Source organism: Cryptomeria japonica, chromosome 8 (assembly GCF_030272615.1).
Source record: "Cryptomeria japonica chromosome 8, Sugi_1.0, whole genome shotgun sequence".
NCBI classification, from domain to species: Eukaryota; Viridiplantae; Streptophyta; class Pinopsida; order Cupressales; family Cupressaceae; genus Cryptomeria; species Cryptomeria japonica.
In genome coordinates, this window is record NC_081412.1 from 113,748,896 (window position 1) to 113,774,886 (window position 25,991).

The window sequence follows — 25,991 nt, forward strand, 5'->3', positions numbered from 1 at the left end:
CCTTTGAACCCCCACGTTCCCAAGTTCCAAAGTCCTCTTCCTCGGAACTCCGAACCCCCAGGTTCCCAAGTTCCTAAGTCCTCAACCTCGAAACCCCAGGTTCCCAAGTTCCTAAGTCCTCAACCCCAGAACCCCCAGGTTCCCAAGTTCCTAAGTCCTCAACCCCAGAACCCCCAGGTTCCCAAGTTCCTAAGTCGTCAACCCCGGAACTTCGGAACCCCCAGGTTCCCATTGTTCCTAAGTCCTCAACCCCAGAACTCCGGAACCCCCAAGTTCCCAAGTTCCTAAGTGCTTGACCCCGAAACTTCGGAATCTCGAAATCCCAAGCCTAAGTCTTCCCAACTTCGGTAACCTGTGTTTCCGAAGTCTTCCCAACTTCTTCCGGCTTGCAACACTTCCAAATGGCATGATCAACTCTCAAGGCTCTTAATGCTCCAACAACTCTAGCGACTTGTACACCTTTTGTGGAGCTACAGGGGCACATTTAATGATTTTTGCAGGATTTCCATCAAGAGAAGTACAAGGCCATGTTTATTTGTGGTTACTTATGTCATGCTTGCATGCTCTGACTTTGGAATGTCAGGCAATCCACCTTTTGGAAGTCCCTTTCTTCTTGGGATTGCGTTGTCAGGGTATGGCCAAGTTGCTTGCATGTACATAATGTCAGGTGCATGCTCTTCCCTGCATTGCCTGATTGACATTTCCTTGCACACGCAAGGGTCAAGGCTTCTCTTCCTTGACCAATGGTCTCTCCTCTGCGACCAATTTTCTATATAAAGGCTGTTAAGCCTTATTGTAAAGGGTTCTCTCCCTGCTGGCTTGAGCTATTCTATGCTCTTTCACTTCTCTTAAAGACTTGTATTTATCTTGCATTTTTGCAACTATAAGTTTGGCCATTGGCCTTATAATGAATTGAAATCATCATTCTTGCCTTACTTCAACTTATGAATGTTGTGTATGTGTTCTTACCTTCATTATAAGTGTATGTTTGTGACTTTCTTTCACATATATGCCGTGTTAACCTGTTTCTAGGTGTGACTTGTGGCAAACCTTCTCCCCTCTTGACATTCAACAAGTTCTAACCTCCATACGTGTGTTGAGGTCATTCATGCAACTGAAGTTTGTGCATATCCTGGGTATTTCAGTTGATTCTTTGTGCCATTTCGGGTGGGGAGAGAAACATCTCTTATCTTGGTGCATCACTTCCTTTCATTTTAAGTATTTCTCTCTTCCCTTTTCCTCTGCAAGCTGTTAGGACAAGTTCAGAAGTAAGATTTGGAGTGTTGAGTTGGTTCAACACCTGCACTTGGATTGAGAAGGAAGCCGACCTTCTCCGGAGATTCAACCCCCTTGTGCAAGGTCCCACTCTTCAGGGTTGTTTCTATGTTTCACAAGGTTGCTGAGTTGATAGCTCAGCAAGGGTGCAAGCTTTTGTGATAACAGTAACCAATGACTCTAGGATCTTTGTTTCTGCCATACATAATGCCAAAGTTAGAAGTGCCCTTGACATAGCGTAGGACACGCTTTGTTGCAACCCAATGTTATGCTGTAGGGGCTGTCACGAAGTGAGAAATGTAGCTCACAACATAACTGAGATCAGGTCTAGTAGCAGTGAGATAGATGAGACTACCCACTAGTTGCCTGAATGCGGATTCATTCTCAACAGAAGAATTAGATTTGGCTAACAACTTCTGGCCTTTCCCCATAGGTGCAGATGCAGGTTTGCAATCCAACATTTGGAACTTGTCTAGCAGAGCCCTGACATACTTCGACTGAGGGATTAAGATGTTGTCACTATTTTACTAAACTTCAACACCTAAGCAATGTAGAAGCCCTAGGTCGGTCATGTCAAATGACTGGCACAAACTCTATTTGATTTCCTGAATCAAAAATGCTGAATTGCTAGTGATAATCAGATCATCCACATAGATGACTAGAAGGATGATATCATTGCCAGTGGGTTTGACATACAAATTTGAGTCGAAAGAAGTCCTCTAGAAGCCTTGATCAATGAGGTACTTATCAATTTTCATGTACCAAGCCTGAGGAGCCTGTTTCAAGCCATAGAGTGCTTCTACCAGTTTGCACACTTGGTGTTCTTTACCAACAACTTTGAATCCAAGAGGATGCGTAATGTAGACTTCTTCCTGCAACTCACCATTGAGGAAGGCACTCTTGACATCCATATGGTGGACCTTCTAGCCAAATTGAGCTGCCATGGCTAGAACTAATCTGATGGTGCTCATCTTTGCTGTCGCAACAAAGGTCTCCTCATAGTCAATACCTTCGCGTTGAGAGAAGCCTTTCGGTACCAATCGAGCTTTGTACTTATCCAATGTACTGTCAGCTTTATACTTGACCTTATAGACCCATTTGCAGCCAATGGGTTTCTTCCTTGGTGGAAGTTCAGACAAAACCCAAGTGTTTTTCTTTAGAAGACTATGGTGCTCTGCCTCCATAGTTTGTTCCCACTCAGGTATCCCTTTAGCCTCAAAGTATGTTTGAGGCTCATACACACTGTGAATATTGGCCATGAGAGCAAAATTAACGATATGTTATTGTTTGCTCTTGTGTCTAGATGATCTACCCTCAATGAGTTCATCATCATGAAGATCATCAATAGTCTTGGCCCACCGGTTAGGCCGAAGAGTAGAAGTACCAACATCTAAAACAAGTAGATCAACATCACCAATAATGTCAATAACAAAGTCATCAAGATGTTGCTCAAGATTCTCTTGAGAAAAAATGGGCTGTACAATTGTTTGTTTGGGAGACCTTCCAACAGAAGTAATAGGTGCAGAGCCTGGAACAACTGTATCCATCCCATCAGGTGGACCTAACAGAAGATGGACACCCAAATCACTAGCCTTTAGAGGCTGATCCTCAGGACTTAAAAGAGGAGAAGAGAGCTAAAAAGGCTCTCTTATTTCGTCAAAAACAACATCCTGACTGAATATGAGACAATTTGTGTCTACATCAATCAATCGATAAACTTTGTGATTGTTGCTATAGCCGGTGAACACGAGTTTCTGGCTCTTGGAATCCAATTTGGTGTGTTTGGCATTAGGAATCCAAACAAACACTGTGGAGCCAAAGACTTTCATGCGATTGATTTTGGGCTTGTGGCCCGACCAAGTTTCTTCCAGAGTCTTCTTCTTGACAACTATTGTAGGGGACCGATTCAAAAGATAGATACCAGTGAAGATTGCTTTTGCCCAAAATTTCTTTGGAACATTTTTTTGTCCAGCATGGACTGGGCCATTTTGGTTATCATGCAGTTGCGCCGGTCAACGATATCGTTTTGTTGAGGGCTGTAAGGTGTTGTAAGGTGATGCTTAATGCCATGTTCACAAAAGTTGGAGAAAGCAGAAGAACAAAACTCCCCCCCATTATCTGACCTAAGAGTAATTATATGTTGACCAGACTCTTTTTCTACTAAGGCCTTAAACTTCTGAAACTCACTAAACACCTCTAATTTTTGCTGAAGAAAATACACCCACATTTTGCAACTGAAATCATCAACAAATAATAAAAAATACCTCAACCTAGTAACTGAAGGACCGTTCATTGGCCCACAAATGTTAGCACGAATCAACTACAATACCTTGGAAGCCCACTAAGAGTCACCATTTAAAAATGGAGTCTGATGTTGCTTTCCAGCTTGACAAGCTTCGCAAACTACTAGACTCTGGGTCTGAATCTCCAACTGTTCAATAACCAGATCCTCTCGAACAAGCTAATATGAGAGATAGCGCACATTCAAGTGCCCATCTCGTTGATGCCAGAGGTTCCTGATTGAAGTGCGCTTGGTTGCTATAGCATGCTCTTGAGAATCACCCAAATCAATGAGTCTATATACCATGATCCTCAAGATCGACAACAACTGTAGACTGAGTCTCTTGGTCAACAATACTACACATACGAATTGAAGATCACATCAAGCCAAGGAGAGTGTCTCATAATCTGATTGACAGAGAGAAGGTTGAGTTCCATTCTTGGATCGTAGTAGACATTGAGGAAAATCAAATTCCTCCCACTAGATTGAATCTGCACATTGCCCTTTCCGACAACGGTATACTATTCCCCTCCTCCCAAGATCACAGAATCGGTGAAAGGCTGATATTCTGTGAACCAGTCACGTCGATGAGTGAAGCATTGAGAAGCACTTGAATCGATATACCAGGTAGAAGACTTCACATGATCTGTAGGTCTTTTAGCCATGAAGGCATAAAAGGTAGATTTGTTCTGCTCAGTGTGTTTTGCAACATTCGCTTTAGGCTGAGAACCTCTTTGCTTGGATTGAGTAGTCAAGCATTTACAACATTCCAACTTCATGTGACTGTACTTGTGACCGTACTTGTGATAGTAGTTGCACTAAACATTCTTCTTCTTCGAGCCTTCTGATGACGAGTAGAGATCTTCTGCTGAGAAGACAAAGATTTGCCTTTATCCTTATGAAAGGATTTGGTTGCGAAATCTTGTCCTGTGGAGGATGAACTGGCACCGCTGTCGAATTGTTGTTTCCACTGATCTTGTTGTAGATGTTTGTTGCACGACTCTGGGAACTTGAGGTCAACATTAGTTGAAGTGAGTGTCTCGATAAAGTGCTCATAGGACTTTGGTAAACTTTTCAAAGTGATGACTACCATGCTCTCTTCCTCCATCTTTTGCTCGATTGCTTGCAATTGATCATGAATGTCCTTGATTTTGGTGAGATGCTCCTAAAGAGATTTTGTTCATCCATGATGATAGAGAAAAGCATGTTCTTGAGAAAGAACGCTTGGCTTTTATCGAAAGTCTCATGCATTGCCTTTAGATGCTCCCAAATTTCTGTAGCTGTCTTGCTTTCGGTAGCTGTCTTGCCAGATAGAACTTGTGGGAGGTGATCATCGGTGACTGATAGTTTGATGAGCATGATAGCTTCACGATTTTGCACATCAAATTTATCTTGATTAGGATGGGTTGTCAGAGGATGTGTGGATTTACCTAGAACCATCTGATCAAGGCAGCGATATTCAAAGATTGTCAACATTCGTTGCTTCCAGGTGTTATAATTCCTACCATTAAACTTCTGACTGCCTTCCAACATAATGTTGGCCAAAGATGCCATCTCTCACATTTTTGAACATGAAAAACAAGGTAAACTAAAGAGGTGAAAAAATTGGTTGCACAAACTTGAGGCATGAACCCCAATCCACAAATTTCGAAGGACCCAAATTTTTTTTAATAAAGACCCAAAAATCTTCCTAAAAACCCCAAAAAGATTTGATGCACAAAATTGAAAATGACGGAATATAACAAAAGGTTTTTACAAAACCCTAGCCAACGATTTAAAAAAATTGTTCAGAACCCAAACCCTAGGTCGGGTTGAAAACTTTTACAAAAACACGATTTTGAGAGGAAAAATGCGAGCATAAATCCTTGGGTTTGATAAAACCTAGCCGTAGATCTTAGGAAATATCGAGACTAGAAATAGGCGCGTAAAACACGAGGTCACAAGAAGCTTGCTGTCAAGACACCAAATAATGAAAATTGCTCACATCGCGATTCTTAGTTGCGTCGTATAGAGGAAGGGTGCGCGAGTCTTGTCATAGTCATAGAGGACAAAAAATGGTCGTAGAAGCTCGACAAAACAAACTCTCGTCGCAGATGAACAGAGACCCATCACGCGTTTTGAAAAAATGCCCAAAAAATGGAGATTGTGGTGAGGAAAAACGTGGGCAAAGTGAGTAGACGCGACGTAGGAGTGTGACGAAAATAGGCCATGAAAAATTGTGGCTTCAAGAACCCTCGACGCTCTTGAAGAAATAGATGAAGGCTGCGCACAAGCTTCAAGTAAAAACCAGCAAACACATAGGTACCAAAAAATTAATAGAAAAACCCTAGTTGGGTATTTAAATTTTCATTGAAAAAATGCTTTTTGAAGAAATTCGCCTGTGCTTTGATACCATGAAAATATGGTAATTGCATAATTTTTTGGAAGAATTGAATGTACATATATAAGCAATTACAAAGATGATGTTTTCTAATGAAATAGTCGTTCACTGAGTGCGAAATTAGAAACAATCTAATTAAGCTAATATTACACATAAAATACATTATTGACCATTAAATATTATTCTAATAGAGAATAGGTGGATGAAGAGAGAGATCAAGATTTACAGTTGTTCATGAGTTTTAGCTCATTGAACATTCCCACTTACCCTAGGTGTTTAACATAGGAGCATCTAGAGGTGTATGACAATCTTGCATCACTCAAAATTTTATTTAATTTGATTTTGCTTTTGTTGACTTTTAGTTGTAGACAATTTGGCACCAGGGTCATTATACTTTGGAGGCAAAAAATTTAATATTAAATCTTGCTCAGGCATTATAAGGTTTCAATGTCAATCTGTGTCGAAATAAGGAATCGACTTATAAAAATGTTATATTATTTATGTGGTTCACAAAATATGTTATTGCTGATTTGTGAAGTGTATCATAAATTTACACATCAAACAATTCTTGAAATTTGAAATTCCAATGCCTAAGTTGGGAGATATAACAAAATGAAATTTAATTTTTGAAAGAGCCCAAAATATAATGCACAATCAGCTAGGCATCATTTTTGGGGGCCTAGTTTTCAATGGAGTTACATGAATCCATTTGCAAGAGGTTCAAGTATCGAGAGTTAATTTTATGATGCCAATTTGTAGGTAGTGGAGGCCAGAGGTATTCAATGCAAGGGAGGGCAGGTTGGGGTGTGAGAGAGGTAGAGATAATATTATTGGGCCAAAAGAAATCCAACACTTAGGTAGAGAGGTTGTAGAAGTTGCCAAGGAGGAGTTTTAGGAGAGTGAGATGCTTCACATCAGGTGTTGTCGATTTTGAAAGATTAAATTTGTATTCACAGGAAGGACTCCATGTTTGAATCTGTGTAATCAAATTTTTGAATTAAAAATTAATTGGTTGTGGTTCAAAGTTGCCTACAAGTTTTTTGCATTTTGTAAAGATTTGTAAATCTGAAGTTTATTTTTATGAAAATCATTTTGGGCTTTCTTGCATGCCTCTTGTATTTAAATTTATGTGTAGTTGGCTGCCTGGATGGGTGGTTTGATAAAACCTCCCATCCGTGTACTACATCAACATTGCTTATAAATTTAAGCCCAAGCATATCTTCAAGCTTGGCTTCACAACCTTGTATTTTGGTGGTTTATGAAGTCTAAGCCAGTGTAGAGTCAAAAGAGCTTGACATAATTAATTTATTCCATTTTTTTGGACAGAATTTCCTAATTCTGTCCTCATAACCTTGATACAATTACTTATAGGCAGGATTACCTCGCAATATTCAATAGGGAAATGGAAGAGATTGCCAAGTTTGTTTTAATCTTTGGATCATCCTGTAAATCCAACATTTCTTTATCGTTTGTCTCAATTGCACCTCAATTGATGTTCTCTTATAACATTGAGCTTGGAGAGCTAGAATAGGTGGCTCCATAATAACTTACTCACTTTTTGAGGTTAATTACCTATCTCATGCCTTTGCCATTTATTGAGAGGATTCTTATACAATAATGATTGTGCTTTGTGAAGTACCCAAGTACTTCCCAACCAAGAACTCTGATCCTATTGATGAATGAATTCTGAAAATTTGTTTTGTTTTCTGATTTTTGTATTTTTTGGACTGTGAATGCAACTGTAATGAATGCTGTAAACCAAAACTCAACAAGAAATAATAATGATGAAGCTACAACTGAAAACTTTATTAATTCCTCCTTCTATAACTTATACAATAACATGCATACCAGGAAATTAAGTATTAATATTGTATTGAAAATTTTAGAAGTTGCTGGTGGCTGTAGAAGATCTGATCATTAGCTCTTCTTGCAGCAAGCAGTGATTCTTCCTCCTCAAAAACCATGCCAATAACCTTCCATGAATTAGGCGCCAACCAGGAAGAAGAAATGAACCCAAAAAGCTAGGCGATTTGCCTAGATTGAAATATAATAATAAATTACTCACACAATGTCCTTGGCCAATTGCCAAAAGCTATGCTCATCAAAAACCCGATTAGCTGTCTCAGTCCCTGCATTGGTCTTTGCCTATGATGATGTGGTCGACTCCTCACAAACATGCATTTCAAACTGGCCTTGGACTGATGCAAGGATTGCAACGTGATAAAATTTGTTGCAAATCAGGTAATTCTTGGATGAGCCAACTCTTTCTTATTTGTGGAATTTCTCATAAGATTGAGGACTTAGGTATGATTATATATGTATTTACAAATATTCTTTCCATTCTCTACACATGTTTTAATCCAAGGAATTTTGCCAAGATCCTCCAATATGAGGTCAATGCAATGAGCAGCACAAGGGGTCCAACACAAGGTGGGGTGCCTCTACATAATAAGTTTACCTGCAAAAACATAATTTGCTGCATTATCTATCACTATCTGTACCACTTCCTCCAACACCCCACAAAGATCCTCAACGTTTTTCATTTTTCCTGAAGTATCAATTGACTTCAAAAACAATGTGCTACTTGAGAAGAAAAAAAAATGATTTAGTAAAATAAAAATTAAAAACTTAATCACTAAATCAATATACTTACAAAATACAAAGTACAATTGCTTGATGAGTAGACGAGAAAATTCAGTAGTGTTCTATTTAACAGTGTATGCTTTTGGATTTGATTGTGTGAGAATGTTTGCCTCAATGTTTTAATCACATTTCGTGATCCATCATTAGGATGATAGAGAGCATAAGAAGAAAAATGGGTAAAGTTGTAGACCATACACTGGTCTGCAATCGAATCTAGAAGCATACACTGTTAGTAGAATGGATTGTGGTTTTTTACTAATGTTGAGTGTTCTATTTCTTCTGTCGGTCCAACCATCAATTATGATGGTGCAACCCTTCCTCCATATCTCACGCTGCTCGACAATTTTGGCTTTGACATCAACCACCTTTTAAGTCAAAATAGGTCCTTTTATTTACTCATCATTAGGGGCTTTGAACCCTGAACCACAAATATTAATGGCATCTACCATAATTTGCCAATAAGGAGACCTAAAACAAATTAAATAAACATTATAAGTATTTACTATTAACTATTGAGTTAATGATGCAAAATTTTTCACATAATTGAATCCAAAAGCATACACTGTTAGTCGAATAGATTGTGGAAATCTACTGATGTTGACTGTTCTATTTCTTCAATCGGTCCAACCATTAGTCATGATGGTCCAACCCTTCCTCCTCCATATCTCACATTACTAGACAATTTTGGCTTTGGCATCAACCACCTTTTGACTCAAAATTATCTCCTCATCATTAGGGGCTTTGAGCCCTAGACCACAAACTGTAATGACATCTATCATAATTTGCCAATAAGGAGACCTAAAACCAAGGTTACCGGGCAAAGAGGGTACTTGGAGACTGGTACTGGTACTGGTACGCCTAATTTTCAAAAATAGGAGACGAGTACTTCGAGACACCAATTTTTTTTAATATAATTTAATAATTTCTAGAGAGTATCATGACATAGAACTTTGAAAACAAGAGTAGTGGTAAAGTTTAATGTTAAATTTAAAATTGAACAAAAGTTGAAATTAAAATTGCTTATAATATTAAATCTAAGTGGCCTTGGAAGTTTCCGGAGACGTTTTCGGTACCAGAGACATGTCTCCGTTTGTGGTACGTGTATTAGGGGAGTAGGAGACGGGTCTCTTGGTAACGTAGCCTAAAACAAATCAAATAAACATAATAAGTATTTACTACTAACTATCAAGTTGTACTTGTAATTTTAAAAATTAAAATAATCAATGTGGCATTCTCCCAATTTCTTAGAAGCAAAAAAATAAAGATAGAAATCAAAATAATAATGAATACCTCATTCCATGAAATGGAACGGTTTTGTAGAACCAAAAATCTTTAATTGCATTTTTCATAGCGTCATGCTTTTCCTTATTCCAACCCATACTCTCAAGCGATAGTTGGGCATTCGGAGTTGTGCGTGGAACAAAACGTGATGTGGATTTATTTTTATGAATGTGAGGCCCAATGGTCACACTCGCACTACTACTAATTTCGAATGCAGGAAATGGAGGCCGAGGATTTGAAGAAGCCTCTCCACCAATGTTTGCCCGTGCCATTTTTTCCATTTGTTTTCTTTTTAATTCTTTTCTCTTCAAATTCCTCTAATTGAGTTTGCATTTCATGTATAGCCTCAGGGGGTGCTGCTTTGCTTGCTTTGGTATCATGATGTTCTATTTGTGCAATGTGATATTTCAATCGGTTAATACCTCCCCCACTATATTTTGTTTTGCAATGAAAACAAATTACTTGTCCTTTTTTTGATCCAGAGATGGCATGTTTCCAAGCCTTATCCCGTCTAATTGGGGCTGCCTTTGGGGCACCACTTCCACTATTTGTAGGCTGAGACATTATGCTGTAATATATTATAAATAAAAAAAATCAGCATAATGTATCTTATTCTAATCAAGGTAAAACTTAAAAATAAATAGAAGAAAGAAAAATCCAAAACTAACGTTTTATATTTTTTCCATCAGCATAAAATGAAACAAAACCAAAACAAATGTACAATAAATGGGAATATGAAAGTTAAAAAAATAAAAAAACAACAAAAATATGCAACTTTTCAAATTTGCTCCAAAATTGAAGAAATGCACTTTCAAATTTGTAGAAGTCTATTCCAAATCTTTCTTTAACTCCTTTAAATGCTTGAATGCAAGCTACTAACTTGCACAAACAATCAGCAATCACTATTTCCTGTTAATCGATCTGCTGGTCTGCTTTTCAATGGCTCAATATTTTTGTTCAAAGGTCTCTTTTTCTCCCCTCGTGTTTGCAAACAATAGAAATGACTTTTTAGGGTAAGAAGCAAATATATTCACCTTTTGTTCAAGTTAAAACTTTTGCGTTTTATTTCTGGCTGGGCACGGTAGAGTCTAAGGCAGGAGACTTGGTGAGTTTGCCCAGTTTGAGTAGACTGGGTCAAACTCAATCGAGTCCTAGTCCAAAGTCATTTGGACTCTACAAAGTTGACCTAGCTCTGGACTCCTAGAGTTCGGGCTGGACTCGCAGAGTCTTGTATCTTTGATGAGAAACTCACAACATGGTGCAAGAGGGAGTTGGCCTTTGAGTTTGATATGAACATTAGCTTTATTAACTTTTTTTGGGTCTTGAGGTGTGACAAGATACAAGTGATGTCTTCCTTGGTCAAGGGAAGATCACAATGTAGTTTCTAAAAGGCATATTAGATGCATTATTTTTGGTCTCGAGGTTGTAGGGTATAGGTGAGATCTTCCTTGGTTAAGGGAAGTACACAGTAGAGATTCTAATACTCCATCGATTTTGAATTTGAAGTTATTACAAATTTAGAATTAGATTTGCGAGATCCATCGATGTATATGCAATCAATAGGTTTCCTTATGTATTTGGTGGATACTTAACTTGATATTTGCTTTGTAGTGAAGACATTGTGGGTGCATGGTTGAGTCAAGGTAGATTCATTAGATTTGTTGCAAAGCATGTGCTTCAATATTTGAAAGGCAGATTTATATAGAACTAAGGTATGTTGGAGATGGAGAGTTCATGTTGTGTCACTTTGCAGATCTAGATTGGGCAAGTGCTAAGAAAAGACACTCTAGTGTTTTATTTCAGCATGGGATCAAGTATGATATTATAGGTCAATAAGAAGTAGGCAACACTGGTATTGAGTTCACAAAGGCAAAGTGCATGATAACTTATTCTTGCTAGTTGCAAGTCTATTTGGGTTTTGCACTTTGGTAACACAAGTTATTGATTAGATGTTGAAGGTATAAGAGTCGCACAACAAACTCAACAATTAGGATCACTTGCAAAATCAAAACAACCTTCACAATAGAGTAGCAAGAAATGAATGCTAGATTATACTATGAATCTAATGGAATAGGAGTCATAATGTATAAGAGGAGCCTCGTTTATATAGGCAAGGTAAAAGATAGGACAACATAAGATTGTGACAAGTGTCACGCTTGTGATATGAAACACAAAAGTAAATAACCTAAAAGTGCCTTTAGTAAAGTAAGTGTGAATAGGTTTCAAATAGGAATTGGTTAGGTAATATGCCTCATTCGTACCAACAATCCCCCCTTAAGTGCAACTTAGAAAAAAACAAATGCAAGAATGCAAAAATGGGTCTTGGCTAGAAGGCCTTGTTAGGTACCCTTGTACAAAAGATCTCTCATAGAGTAAAGAGTAAACACTTGTAGGAAAAAGCCCCTCCATAAAAGAGAAAACTAGAAAATAAACATGTGCGAGTGATGGAAGGAGGACTCAACATGACCTAAGGACTACATTTCTCACATATATACAATTGCTATCTTCCCCATAAAAGTAGCTCTTGTGCCGATGATGAATGCTTGAAGAAGATTGTTAAAGCGTGGCCAAAATCGGCAAACAACATTTCTTCCCTTGAGGAGAAACAAATCTCGTGGTGTATGGAGAATAAATTCTAACTCCAAGAAAAGAGATGAAGGAAGAAGTCTTATGATATGTACCTTAATCTACTCAAGTGTTTGCATGTAGGAATCTAAGGATGTCACAATGTAATGAGTCGAAACCAATCCAAAAACCTATGAAAACTCATGAAGTACAATCTCCAATTACAAAGATGGTGAGATAACAATGGTGTAGTGTTGTGATGTCTTCACACATCACCCCATTGCAAATGGGGACCCCCACTTTTCGCTTTTTAGAGTAGGAGTTTTGCCTAATTTCCTAGTGTTTGCCTTTGCCGATGAGAGGGTTTTTGAATTTTGAATAGGATCATGTGTTTAAAATGTCAAAACGTTAGAGTAATCCTAAGTTTTGCCTAAGTCTAGGGGTTGCCTTAGGGTTTTGATTTATTCTTGCTAAGTGTTTTCTCGCTTCTAGGAAGTTATTCAATTTGATTTTGCACTTTATCCCGATAGGTTTCCTTGTTTTTCGCTCAAATTTTTGATTAATTTGCCTAAGTCCAGATGAGATTTATTGAGTTTTGAAGTTTCCTAGTGGTTTTGAGTGGAAAAATCATCATATTTCGGATGAAAATCCATATTCTAAGGGTCAAAAGGTCAAAATTCCAGACTAGAGGTGCTTTTCCCCTCATATTCTTGACTACCCATGATTTTCCCCCACTCAAAATCCAGACTAGACATGGATTTCCCTTGGAATCCAGACAAGCCTTATTTTTCCCCATTCAAAATCCAGACTAGGGGCGATTTTCCACCAGGATGATTAAATTTTGTCTAAGTGTTGGGAATTTTCCTGACTACCTTTGAATTTTCCCTAGGGAGTGTGGATGAAGTTGCGGATGACTTAAGTGAGGATTCCTGATGACAATCGATTTTCCACCAGAGCTTTTCATGATGACTTTTTGTGGATTTTAGTGTGGACAGTGATTCTAGACTTGGTGCGAATTTCCACCAAGTGCAAATTGAAGATTTTTAAGTCCGGATAACTGTCCAGACAGGGGTCGATTTTCCCCCAAAGACATTTTCAATGATTTTTAATAAGTTTTCATTGGGCTTTTTATCCAAACATGGGGCGATTTTCCCCCTAAGGGTCAATTTTGATCTAAATTTTAAAACATTTTAAATAAATTGATCCGAAATTAATTGTTTTTACGAGTGTTGACGATTATTTAATGATTTGCAATGATCATTTTATAACTAATTATTTTCCTAATGCAAATCGATTTTCCCAGGCAAGTATAAAAGGCAAGTTTTTATCCCACATTGCTTGTGTGGTGAAGTTTCATGGAGAGAACAAGAATAAAAGGTAAGTGCTGATGGTGATGGCTAAGTGGCTGATTGAAGGCAGATTGAAGGTCCTAGCTGGGCAATTTTTGCCCAAGTGTCCTGTTATCACAAAAGCTTGCACCCTTGCTGAGCTATCAACTCAGCAACCTTGTGAAACATGGAAACAACCCCGAAGTGTGGGACCTTGCACAAGGGGTTGAATCTCCGGAGAAGGCCGACTTCCTTCTCTATCTAGGTGCAGGTGTTGAACCAACTCAACACTTCAAAGCTAATTCCTGAGCCTACCCTAACAACTTGTAGAGGAAAAGAGGAGAGAAATTGCTTTAAACAAGGGAGGTGATGCACCAAGAAGAGATAGTTCCTCTCCCTACCTAAATGACACAAGTAATTAACTGAAACACCCTGAAGATGCACAACTTTCAGTTATAGGAGTAACCCCAATGCATAGATGAAGGTTAGAATCCACTGAATGCCAAGAAGGGAGAAGGATTCCCACAAGTCACACTCAGAAAACCAGTTAACACAACATATATGAAGAGAAAGAGCCACAACACGCATCTATGATGAAGGTAAGAAAGCATACACAACATACATAGGTTGAAAGAAGACAAGAATAGTGTTCTTCAATTAATCATAAGGCCAAACGCCTTGCAGAAATGCAAAGATTACAAGTCTTCAAGAGAAGAGGAGAGCATAAGAAAACTCCAGGTAGCAGGGAGAGAACCCTTTACAATGAGGCTTAACAACCTTATATAGAAAAATGGGTTACAATGGTGATCATGACCCCTGCATGTCAGTCTGGAAGTGCATGCACTTGACTTGTACATGCAAGCAACCTAGCCATACCTCCAAAGGCAATTCTGAGGAAGATAGATTGACTGACCTTCCAAAGTCTGACATGACACAAGTCATCTAGCATGGCCCCGTACCTCCCCTGATGGAAATCCTGCCAAAAACATTAAATGCACCCCTGTGGCTCCACAAAAAAAGTGCACAAGTCACCAAAACTGTCGGAGCATTTAAAGCCTTGAGTATCGATCACGCCATCCGGAAGCGTTGCAAGTCGGAAGTAGGCTTGGAAGACTTCGGAGGTCAAACTCTCGAAGTGAAGAAGACAAGGGAAGGAGTAGGGAACGTTGGAACCCCAAGGAGAAGGAACTCCGGAACCTCGGGGTTCCGAAGTTCTGGGAACTGCTCAAAGGAACTTCGGAACCTCGGGGTTCCGGAGTTCCGGGATAGAGAGGGAAAGGGTTAAAGAGAGAAGGGGAACTTCGGAGACCGGAGTCACCGTAGTTGGGGAACTTCGGGGACCGGAGTCACCGTAGTTGGACAAGGAGCTTGGGAACCTGGGGGTTCCGGGGGGTAGAAGGACAAGGAACTTGGGGGTTCCAGAGTTCTGGGGTTGAGGACAAGGAACTTCGGAACCTGGGGGTTCCGGAGTTCTAGGATAGAGGACAAGGAACTTCGGAACCTGGAGGTTCTGGAGTTCCGAGGGGTAGAAGGACAAGGAACTTCGGAACCTGGGGGTTCCGGGGTTGAGGACAAGGAACTTTGGAACCTGGGGGTTCCGGAGTTCTAGGATTGAGGTGAGGACAAGGAACTTCAGAACTTGGGGGTTCCGGAGTTCCGGGATAGAGGACTAGGAACTCCGGAACCTGGGGGTTCCGGGGTTGAGGACAAGGAACAGGTTCCGGGGTTGAGGACAAGGAACTTCGTCGCCTGGGGGTTCCGGAGTTCCGGGATAGAGGACTAGGAACTTCAGAACTTGGGGGTTCCGGAGTTCAGGCTCCGAAGTTCCGGGGAAGAGAAAGAGAGGGCCAAGGAACCTTCGACAAGGCAACACTTCAACCATGATTTCACTACTTTTCTCCTTGGATCAACTGGGCAGCGCTGGTCCATGGAACATATCTCTAATCGGTTCTCACTGATGGACCAAGGGTGTCATAAAATGACAACATGTCCATTGCACACCATTTTTGTGAGCTGGAGTTGCAGATTTAAAGCATTTGTTTGCCCAATCAGACCTGGGTACCATGTTTGGAGACCGTTACAACAAGCTTGAAGGGCGATTTTTATGAAGTGGCGCTATAGCTGAAGTTGAGCGATTTTATTTGGGAGGCTGATTCCTCCATATCTTGATGAATTTTGGTGATATTTTCGAGTGTTAAGGGGCTGCCATTATTTTCAGACCTTGCTGGGCGCCATTGCTGGGAGTGATTTGACCTCTTTTGTTGGCTGGAAACTTCATTTTCAGAATTATTTCTTCACTTCCAGCCACTTCATACCTAGGCGATTTCACTTGGAGGTCATTTTGGGGCCATTCTAAGGTGGTTTGGAGGCATTTTTTTAGTACACTTGCTGGTGTAAAGTTTGAAACCTCATTTTCAGGGTGTCTTCAGACTAATTTTCATTTCCAGCCATCTCTACACTTGGGAAATTTCACTTGTGCATCGTCCTTATGAGTTTTTTGGGCATTTGGTGGAGCGTCCATTGCTGATCTAAGTCTGAAACTTCACTTTCAGATTTGTCTTCAGACTTAGATATTCATTACCAGCCTTTTGTTTGTGTCCAGATTTGACAAACTTCACTCTGGAAAGGGGAAATCCATCAAATACAAGTGTTTTCTATGACTACGATAAGTTTAAATGACTGATTTATTGAAGTTGCAGGTTGTCTTCAGACATTGGGCAGCCATTGTTGGACCTTGGAAGGGTGTGTTCAGACTTTAAGAACTATAAATCAGACTTTTCTGCACCCCTTTCCAAGCATTGTGGTATACTTTTGGGCACCATTTTTGACATTTTTCTGAGTATACTGGGTTGTCTTCATACTGAAACTTCGTTCCCAACCACATAGTTATGCCCAGATGTGACCATTTTTGAGTTTTTGAAGGTAAAAATAATTCAAATGCAAGCATGTGACATGGCTGTGACCACTTAAAGCTATTGATATTCATAATTTTCAGTGTCTTAAGACTTTCAGAGGGTGTATTCAGAATTATGAATCTGAAAATCAGGCTTCAATACACCATTTTCAAAGTGTTTTCAGACCTGGACATTCATTTTCGGGCACCAAATCATACATCTTCTAAGTTTACAGGGGTGTCTTCAGACTTATTTATTGTGATCAGTCTTGAATTAAGTCTGAAAACCAGGTTTTCTTGAGGAAAATTTTCCAGATTTCAATCCGGACCTTCATATTTTCCAGAATTGATGCTACAATTTTCTAAGACTACCTATCACAAGTTGGGACAAATTAATTCGGATGAAGATCAATAACAAAGTTGTCCAGATAGGCATCAAATTTCCACCAAGTGAAAGAATGGACAGGGATAATGTGGATGTTTTGAGAACTGATTCGTTCGCATGTGGATGGATTTCCCACCAAGGTTGAAATCAAGTTTATCACATGGGTGTTTGATTCAATGCTTGTTTGTTTTGCAAGATTGTTATGAGCTAAGGAAGCATGATGATCAAGGCTTGAGGTGAAATCATGAAGAAGACTGATGAACAAATGAAAGAAAGCAAGTTCAAGAAATTAACACAAAGGATTCCACATTATTGAATCCGGAACTACATCAAGGAATTTAAATTTGAAAGAGTGCCAAGGAAGGAAATAATTCAAGATTCCAAGATCGGGAAAATTTTCCAAACATAAGGAGGGAACAGTTCATGAAATTCCTTAACATAAGGATGAAATGCAAAGTATCATAAGGAATTCCAAACATTATGAAGAAGAGGAACATACAAGGCAAATTGATTAAGTGTATAAGGCAAGTTGAGGTGGCATCCTAGTCACCATCCGTTCAATCAAAGGGTACCAAGTCAACGTTCATTCAAGGAGGGAATAAGTGACACATAGCGCTACACCAAATATCATTTATCTTACTTACCCTCGTTTCTCATTGGCCAATGTAATGGTGGCTGTAACAAACCCTAATAAGGTTTTATCTTGTAATCTTGGTCGTTGATCTTGAATCAATCTGAGCCATTCATTTCTTTTGAGGCTCTATATAAACCCCATTGCTTCTCATTTGTAAGCGAGAGATTTTGTAGAATTGTTGGTATATGCTGCAGCTATTTGAATATAAATCATTGTTTGACTTGATGGTGATTTTGTTTTTCAAGTGTTTTGCATTCAAGGTTCTCAATTTCTCCAAGTTAGATTAGAATTTTAGACTAGAATTTGTTTTCATGTTTGTTAGATTGAATGAAAGATTTGTTGAGTATATTTGTGTGGAATCCTTTAATCCATACCACTAGCCTCTTGCTGATTGTAAGTGTGCTGTGCGTGGTCAACTGGAAGTTTATGCAAGCTTAACTTGGATTATTATACGTCCATTGATATGCATCAACTTGGATGGCCTCAATGTTTGATGGTAATAATTTGAAAATCTATGAAGTATACCTTAGATGATTGCACTAAGCTCATGTCAAAATCTGTTCGACTTGATGGTGAGACCTTGCCTGGTTTGATTCCACTAAATTTGTTCATCATTTCCTACATTCCTAGGCTTAGCCTAGAATTCTTGAACCCTATTCCCTTTTGTCATTTTTTTTAGAAATCCTTGTTAGAATTAAGTCAAGAACTACATTGCCAAATCCTAAGTTATCGACATACTTATCGTGATCCATGATAAGATTGAGCATTCATGTACAACGTAAGTCCCCTTGTGATTCCAACATTATCACATCAAACCATTGAACTTATCCACAAGTCAAGACTTGACATTTCATAACCTTGGAGTTGTCTCATTTGATTGCGAAGCATACATAGCATATGAGAGACTTTATTCAAGAGAGGATAAGATACCTTGGTAATTTATTCTGTGTTCGCATGTGCATAAAAAACACATCAACATGTAGTAACTATCAAAGAAGAAACGGATATCCTCAAGTGTGTCCAAATTTGCAAGATGGGACTCATAAACAAATCTACAATACCTATCAATTTGAATCTGAAAGATTAGAAACATCTTGTTGAATTGAAAAATGGGAAGCCATGGCAACACAAAACTTTGAAGAAGCAGGAGGCAGACTAGATGGAAGCTCAACACAAGTCTCACAAATCAAAGTCGATGAAAGAACACCAAGGTACAAGTGATCAAACTTCTTAGAAGTATAGTTCACACTAGATGCATGACTATCATTCAAAGGAACTCAGTATCATCAAGGGCAAAATGTGAAACAAGTGTACAAGTGAGATGCATGATCAATCATCCCAACAACAATGATCTATCTACTCACCAAGTCTAATAATAACTGAATCAAGTGTGATTTCAACACTCTTCCTTGTTCAACCATGTTCAATTTGATAGGTGTCAAGGATATTGGTTGACAAGGATGGAACACAAAGTGCATCTTGAAAGTGCCTTCTCCCATGTCAATACATCCTTTCCCACAAACACACACATATATGTGATTCCCCATTAAGATGTTTCTCCTATGTCAATACATCCTTTCCCACAAACACACATATATATGTTATTCCCCATTAAGATCTTTGGTAAAGTACAAGGTTTAATAAGGGAAAATTCCTTTTGATGAAGTTATGATGTGAAACTCCAACATCAAGAAGTTATTTCCTTGACTTAGGACTTGTAGATGAAAAAATTCTTTGCCTTTCATATTTTCTATCTCATTTGATACTCTAGCTGTCCTTGATTGTGTAGATGATGATGGTGTAGAAGAAGAAGATGAAATAGATGACATTGTTGACGACAATTTGATATTGTTTTTGTGAAGAACGTGCTTCAACTCGTCAATTTGTTTCTGTAACAACTATGTTCATGATGTCATTTCTCTTGCAACATGCACATGTTGGTTTCTCTTTAGGTGTATCATATTTAGAAGAGATTGGAGGTTCATTAGATTGTCTTAGATTTTGTTTTCTTCTTGCCTTTGCATTTGGGTGATTGGGCCACCAATACCTAAGTCTTGGGAAGTGCATCTAACTAGATAAGTTCAGCTTGCTCTCTAGTCAAATGTTAAAAAATTGTGTCAAAAAAAAGCACAGTAAATGCATCACCTAGGACATATGTGGGGGAATATAAAAGGTAGAAGAAAGGCTACATATGGTCCTTTTAACTTAGACAAAATGAAGAATATAGATTCTTTATTAGATTTATCTTTCCCATATCTAGCCAATTGAGATCTCAAAGATTTTAACTTAACCAAGTTATCTTCAATGAAAGGAAATGTATCACGAAGAAGAGAAGTCAATTCTACCTTTATTTGTAAAGCACAAAATTTAAAATTCACTAATTGTACCAATTAGAGCTTTGAATGTATCCCATATTTTCTTAGGTGTTGTATAATCCTCAATATTGAACAAGTTAAAAACATGTAAAGCAATCAAACCCATTGCCTCATCAGGTTTGGAGAAATCAATTCTACCTTTATTTGCAAAGCACAAAATTGAAATTGTACCAAATAGATCTTTGTATGTATCCCATATTTGCTTAGGTGTTGTATAATCCTCGTTATGGAACAAGTTCTTAAAAACATGTAAAACAATCGAACCCATTGCCTCATCAAGTTTGTTCCTATGAGCAAATCTCTTGTACTTCCTACTGAAATTATGTTATCATCCAATGTAGAATATAAAGTCTCTACATAGGAGTAACCAATAAATCTTTATTGTCCATGCATGATAATTATGAAGAGCGAGGAGCTCAAATGAATCAGAATCTCGCTATGAGAGCAACAAACACCAATAGAGAAAAATAGTCAATATATATTATATAGTAATAATCTGTCTTGGAACCTCCAAAATATGAATCAATATTGAAAATGAAGCCCCTCAAGCAAAATCAAATAGCAATTTCAACCAATTTTCTGATAAATGAGCCAAAGGACCACAATCATTTCAAATTGAAGTTCTGATTGTTAAGGTGGAATTTGGAAAAATGATATGGATGGTAGTATGGTGCTCGTAAAGACCTTTCCAATGCTTATAAGAACTTTGCAATTGAATATTGTGGGTATAAGATATGACTTGTCAAAAAATACAAGTAACTTTGGGCTTAAAACTCAAATATCAGGCATGTGTAGCAAATCTAAAAATATACTTGTACCATTGTGAAGTGCTTAGAACCAACTTTCCAACGCTTTTAAGAATTCTAAAATCGGATATATTGGCAAAAAGTAATGCATCTTAGGAAAAAAACCAGTGTTCCACGGGGACGCGTCCACCCCCCCCCCCCTCTTTTGGCCACGTCTCCCCGTAAGAAATGTCTCGGGGACAAGGGGACGGGGACGTGATGTCCCTCGCCGTCCCGCCACTGCCACCCAAGCGCCGCCAAGACGTCTCCTTGGGAGACGTCTGGGTGTCTCCCAGAGAGACATGGAGACGCCTCCACGTCTCCTTGGGAGACGTCTGGGCGTCTCCCCATCCTTCGAGAGACGTTCAAACGTCTCTCAAGGGACGGGTAGACGCCCAGACGTCTCCTGTCGCCCCCACGTATATGCAATGTTTAAAATTAAATTTTTTAAAAAAAGTGACTTTTTAAGTTTTTTGAGGGTTAAGGGATAACTCTAATTGGATGTGGGCCAATAGAAAAATAACACCCGACGCCTTTAGAAAATAATAAAAGTATTTTTGGCCTTGCGGGGCACTGCCCCTCGACCCCGCCATGTATCGCGATGCCCCTTGACCCCAACTTGGGGGTGCTGCCCCCAAACCCCCATTGAAAAATATAGGGGGAAACCGCACCGATAGAAGTAGGGAAAATCTAACCTCCGAGTCTGATTAGGCTCCATATAACAACACAACTTAGAAATCTTAGTATTTAGATTTAGTATTTCAAATTTTTAATAGTCTCATTTGAAATGTAATTCTTATATTGTAATACTGTCATACATCTTTTCAAAACTAGTTTTTCAAGTACTATATGTATATGTATAACTATATCAGCACCACCACACCGCCACCCCCCCCGCCGCCGTCCCCCTGCCGTCCCCAAACTTAGGCCCTTGGTCCCCCCGTCTCCCCGTCCTCAACGCCCGTGGAACACTGAAAAAAACTCCTTTGGCAAATGAAATGGGGGCCAACACTATATTTGGTGATAGTGCCAGCCTAGGTGGTGTTGGGGCAACAAGTATGGGCTGTGTTGCCTGTTGGGTATAAGCCCTTGTGGGTTATTGAGGGCCAGGGGCTCCGGTCCCAATATGATTGACCCATAAAAAATTGTTCTATGCTGAAGTAAAATATTATTTTAAGAATAATTGAAACTGTACCTTTTGTCGACAGATATAGAATATTTTGTTGACCAATGATTGATGTAGGTATTATAGATTCTATTCTTGGTGATACGATTTGATGTGTTGGCAGAGTTGTACGATATGAATTCCATGCAAACCATATGGGTTTTTTGAAAAAAAATCTACAAAACCTCCAAAAATGGCAATAAATTTTCCCAGTCCAGATCCTATTGAGTTTATATTGATTTATAGGCTTTTGGACCCTTTTGGATTCAATGGCGAGGTCCATCTTGTACGAAAATACACTCAGCAAAAGTTCCTACTGAAACACTCCCAATTGAGAAGGCGTTTGTAGATCTGAAATTTTGATACTATGTAAGAGTCACACAATAGAATCAAGCAGCTAGGGTCACCTGCAAAATCAAAACCAAACTTCCATTAGAGTTGTGAGAAACGAATGCTAGATAATACAATGGAATAGGATACATAATGTACAAGAGGAACCTTGCTTATATAGGTAAGGTGAAAGATAGGATGACATAGGATTTTGAACAAGTGTCACAATTTACAATCATATGAGATGAGAGACAAAATGTACTTAACCCAAAAATGCCTAAGTAAACTAAATGTGAATAGATCCTAGATGGGAACTGTTAAATTCTTTTAACATCGGTCGTGCTATTTCATGATTCGGATACATTAATTTGATTACATGTTAATACGTTAACAAATAATGAGTAAATCAAAATTATATTATTGCATTTACCACCGGTTCAACGTTACATGTTATTGGGTTGTGATTAAACGATTATTAACAAATTGCGCTCCTCCCGATCGGGCAAATAAATGATTCTAATGTTTGTTAAAGTGCTGTGGTGAACGGTATGTAGGGAAGAGAGGTGTCTTCCCACGTGGGAAGACACATCTCTTCACTACGTAACCCCTCATCCACTTAAATAACCTGCATACATTGAGGAGGATAAACACACCAAAATCAATAAGTGTGTTTGCATCCTTCAATTCACATTGCAGCAGATCAAATACAACTTTCAGGTTATATCTCCATCCCTCCTATCTTCTTGATCACAGAATTTTAAATAAACTTAACAGGAACCAGTTAGGTAATAAACACTGTTCACACCAACAAAATCTGACAATTGTGTACCATGACCATCAAAGTTGCATCAAGCCCTCTGGGAATCCAATTTTTCATGATCATTGCAAGCATATATCCATTCAGTACCATTTTGTCATATACAAAATTTAGAAGGGAGTAGTGTTTCTTAAGTATGTTCCATCATATTTGCAGGTTGCAAATATTTTGAAAAACCTTTTGGTAAAAGACAAGTTTGAGATATTAAGGTTTATCCTCATTTAAAATAGAAGAGTGCACTCGCCAAATAGAGCACACATTCAGTTTTGTTTTTTTAGCTTTTCCTATCTTTAGCTTGGTGCAAATCTCTTCTGTATTTAAGTGCAAAAAACATAAGAGAGCAATTTTGAGTGCAGTGTTATTCATTTTGTTTTAATAGAAGATGGATTTTTGAATTTGTGCTGTTAATATTTCAGTATTGTGTGTTTGCAGGGTATTGTAATCAGGTCTGCTGCTTTAAATTTTAATTTACAGTTAGGGTTAATTTTTTGAGTACAGAATCTGCTTACCACAGTCTGAAAGATTAATAAACAATGGTAAAAAGTGACGCTAGTAGGTGGTTGATCCTCTAGTCACTAGTGTTGGCAGCTAGGGGTGGTTGCCTTTCCTGACATTGTTTTGGTAGGAATGCAGGAGGGAAATATCAATCTACAAATGCAATTGGAGCTTTATGGCACCTCTTTGACAACAAGAGCATCTTCTTTGTTTTATTGATGTCATTATTGAGTACATTACCTCGATGTTCTTTATTGTGAACTTGTATTAATTGCTTGCTGATGCTGTTTTTCTGATCTGGCTGGAATGATCTCATCATTCTCACATCTGAGTTGAGGGTTGATTTGTAACAGTGGAATTATTGAGTTTCATAGTTTGCTTATGTTTTTCTTTTAAAGTGCGTTGTGATTTATTATCCAGGAGAGATTCAAGTTTTTGTGACATTCAGTTGCAGATTTTCAGATTTTGTGGAACTAGCATCAATTTCTCTACTGTTATTTTCTTTTGATATAAAGTTTCCTGATTTGATTGCAGGTCTCTAAGTGGATGCTAGAGCGAAAGGAGTTTGAACACGTATCTGGTGACTACGCTCTCCACATGGACTTGATAGCGAACATACATGGTGTGTCTCATGCTGAACAGTACTTTGAAAGTCTCCCTAAGAATATAAGGGGTCTAGAGGTCAATTCTGCTCTTCTCCAATGCTATGTTCGAAAGCAATTGGTTGAAAAAGCAGAGGAACAATTCAAAAGAATGGAGGAGTTAGGCCTTGCTAGAAAGGCACATTGCTTCAATCAGATTATGACACTCTATATGGCTACTGGACAGGCAGATAAGGTTCTTTTGCAAGTCAAGCAAATGAAGAAAATGAATGTGCTGCCAGATAGAAAGACTTATAATCTATGGTTGAATGCATGTGCTTCTGTTTATGATGGAATTGACGAGGTGGAGAAGATTGTGGATGAAATAAAAACTGGTGGTGAAAATAACATACACTGGTCAACATATTGTACCTTAGCAAACATCTACATCAATGCTGATCATGTAGACAAAGCAGAACCTGTGGTAAAACAGGCAGAGAAAGCGATTTCCAAAGGATTCGGTATTGCACATGAGTCTGTTATTACTCTATATGGTGCTCTTGGTAATAAGGAGGGAGTTTATAGAATATGGCAATCTGTAAAAGAGGCCTACAAAAATCCTTCATTTTCAAATTACGAATCTGTGCTTTCATCATTGGTGAAGGTTGGGGATATTCGAGGAGCTGAGAAAATATTTGAAGAATGGGAATCTAATAATCCGGTAAATTGCAAATTAGCCAACATACTTCTTGATACTTACGTAAAGAACAGTATGTTGGAAAAGGCTGAAAAACTTCATGATGACATCTCTAAGAAAAAATGTAAATTAAATTGCAGATCTTGGGAAATTCTTACAGAGGGTTATTTAGAAAGCAAACGGATGGGAAAGGCAGTTGTAACCATGAAAAATGCTTTAAAAAAAGGTATATCCAATGGATGGCAACCGAAGTCTCAAAACATCAAGCTTATTCTAAATCATTTTGCAAATAATGGCAATGTAGAAGGGGCAGCGGAGTTTATTGATCGTCTTAGACCTTTTAAATGTGTGACCACAGAGGCCTATAACTTGGTTCTTTCAACATATGTCAAGGCTGGAAAACCCGCTCCCAATATTTTGAAGAAAATGGCACAGGATAAAGTTAAACCTGATCAAGAAACTGACAGGCTGCTTAAGCTTGTCAATACAGAGGGTTTGAAAGTGAAACCATAAAAGCTTTAAAAATGGCTGCAGCAAATGGTTCTAAATCACTTTTGATACAGTTTCCTCTAAATTTTATCGGTCCAATTATATTTTTTATGCATCAGTCAGTAGTTATTGTTGAGGATAATATTATAGTTGATCTCCGGATCTGAACTGTAATGTAATTGCAAACAGTGTAAAAAGTGACCCTTGTTTTGACCATTTTGATTCAGGGATTCTTCTCTTTAGGAAGCTTTTGCTGAATAGGTAAGATATATTTATGATAGCATGATTATATGATTTTACAAGGCAACACATGAATCATTTGATGCGCATGTAACAAATGGAATCTAGTGATTGTTTCTGCCAAATGTGGCTATTGCGTGGCTTGGTCAACTTTGTTGAGGTGTTGTTTATCACGATATAGGAGATGCATAGCAATAGGGATAAACAATTTTTGCTAAGAGTGACTGTCATTGATTTTTAAAAAAAAGTTTTCTTTCACAAACTAGTTTGATCTAGTTTAAACCATTAATGTTAGAAGTTAAATTGATTTATTTCCCTTTTTTATTAAGAATGCTACAAGTGCAAAGCCTTT

At 38.4% G+C, this 25,991-nt stretch overlaps 1 protein-coding gene across 1 annotated transcript in view; it reads left to right on the forward strand.

Annotated features, from left to right (window-relative positions):
• LOC131031266 (pentatricopeptide repeat-containing protein At5g27460) overlaps positions 1–25,737 on the forward strand; it is a 36,550-nt gene extending 10,813 nt beyond the window's left edge. Inside the window, exon 3 of the mRNA XM_057962333.1 lies at positions 24,167–25,737. Coding sequence (XP_057818316.1) covers positions 24,167–25,423 — 1,257 coding nt within the window. The 3' untranslated portion in view covers positions 25,424–25,737. The remainder of the gene's footprint in view (positions 1–24,166) is intronic.
• The last annotated feature ends 254 nt before the right edge of the window (positions 25,738–25,991 follow it).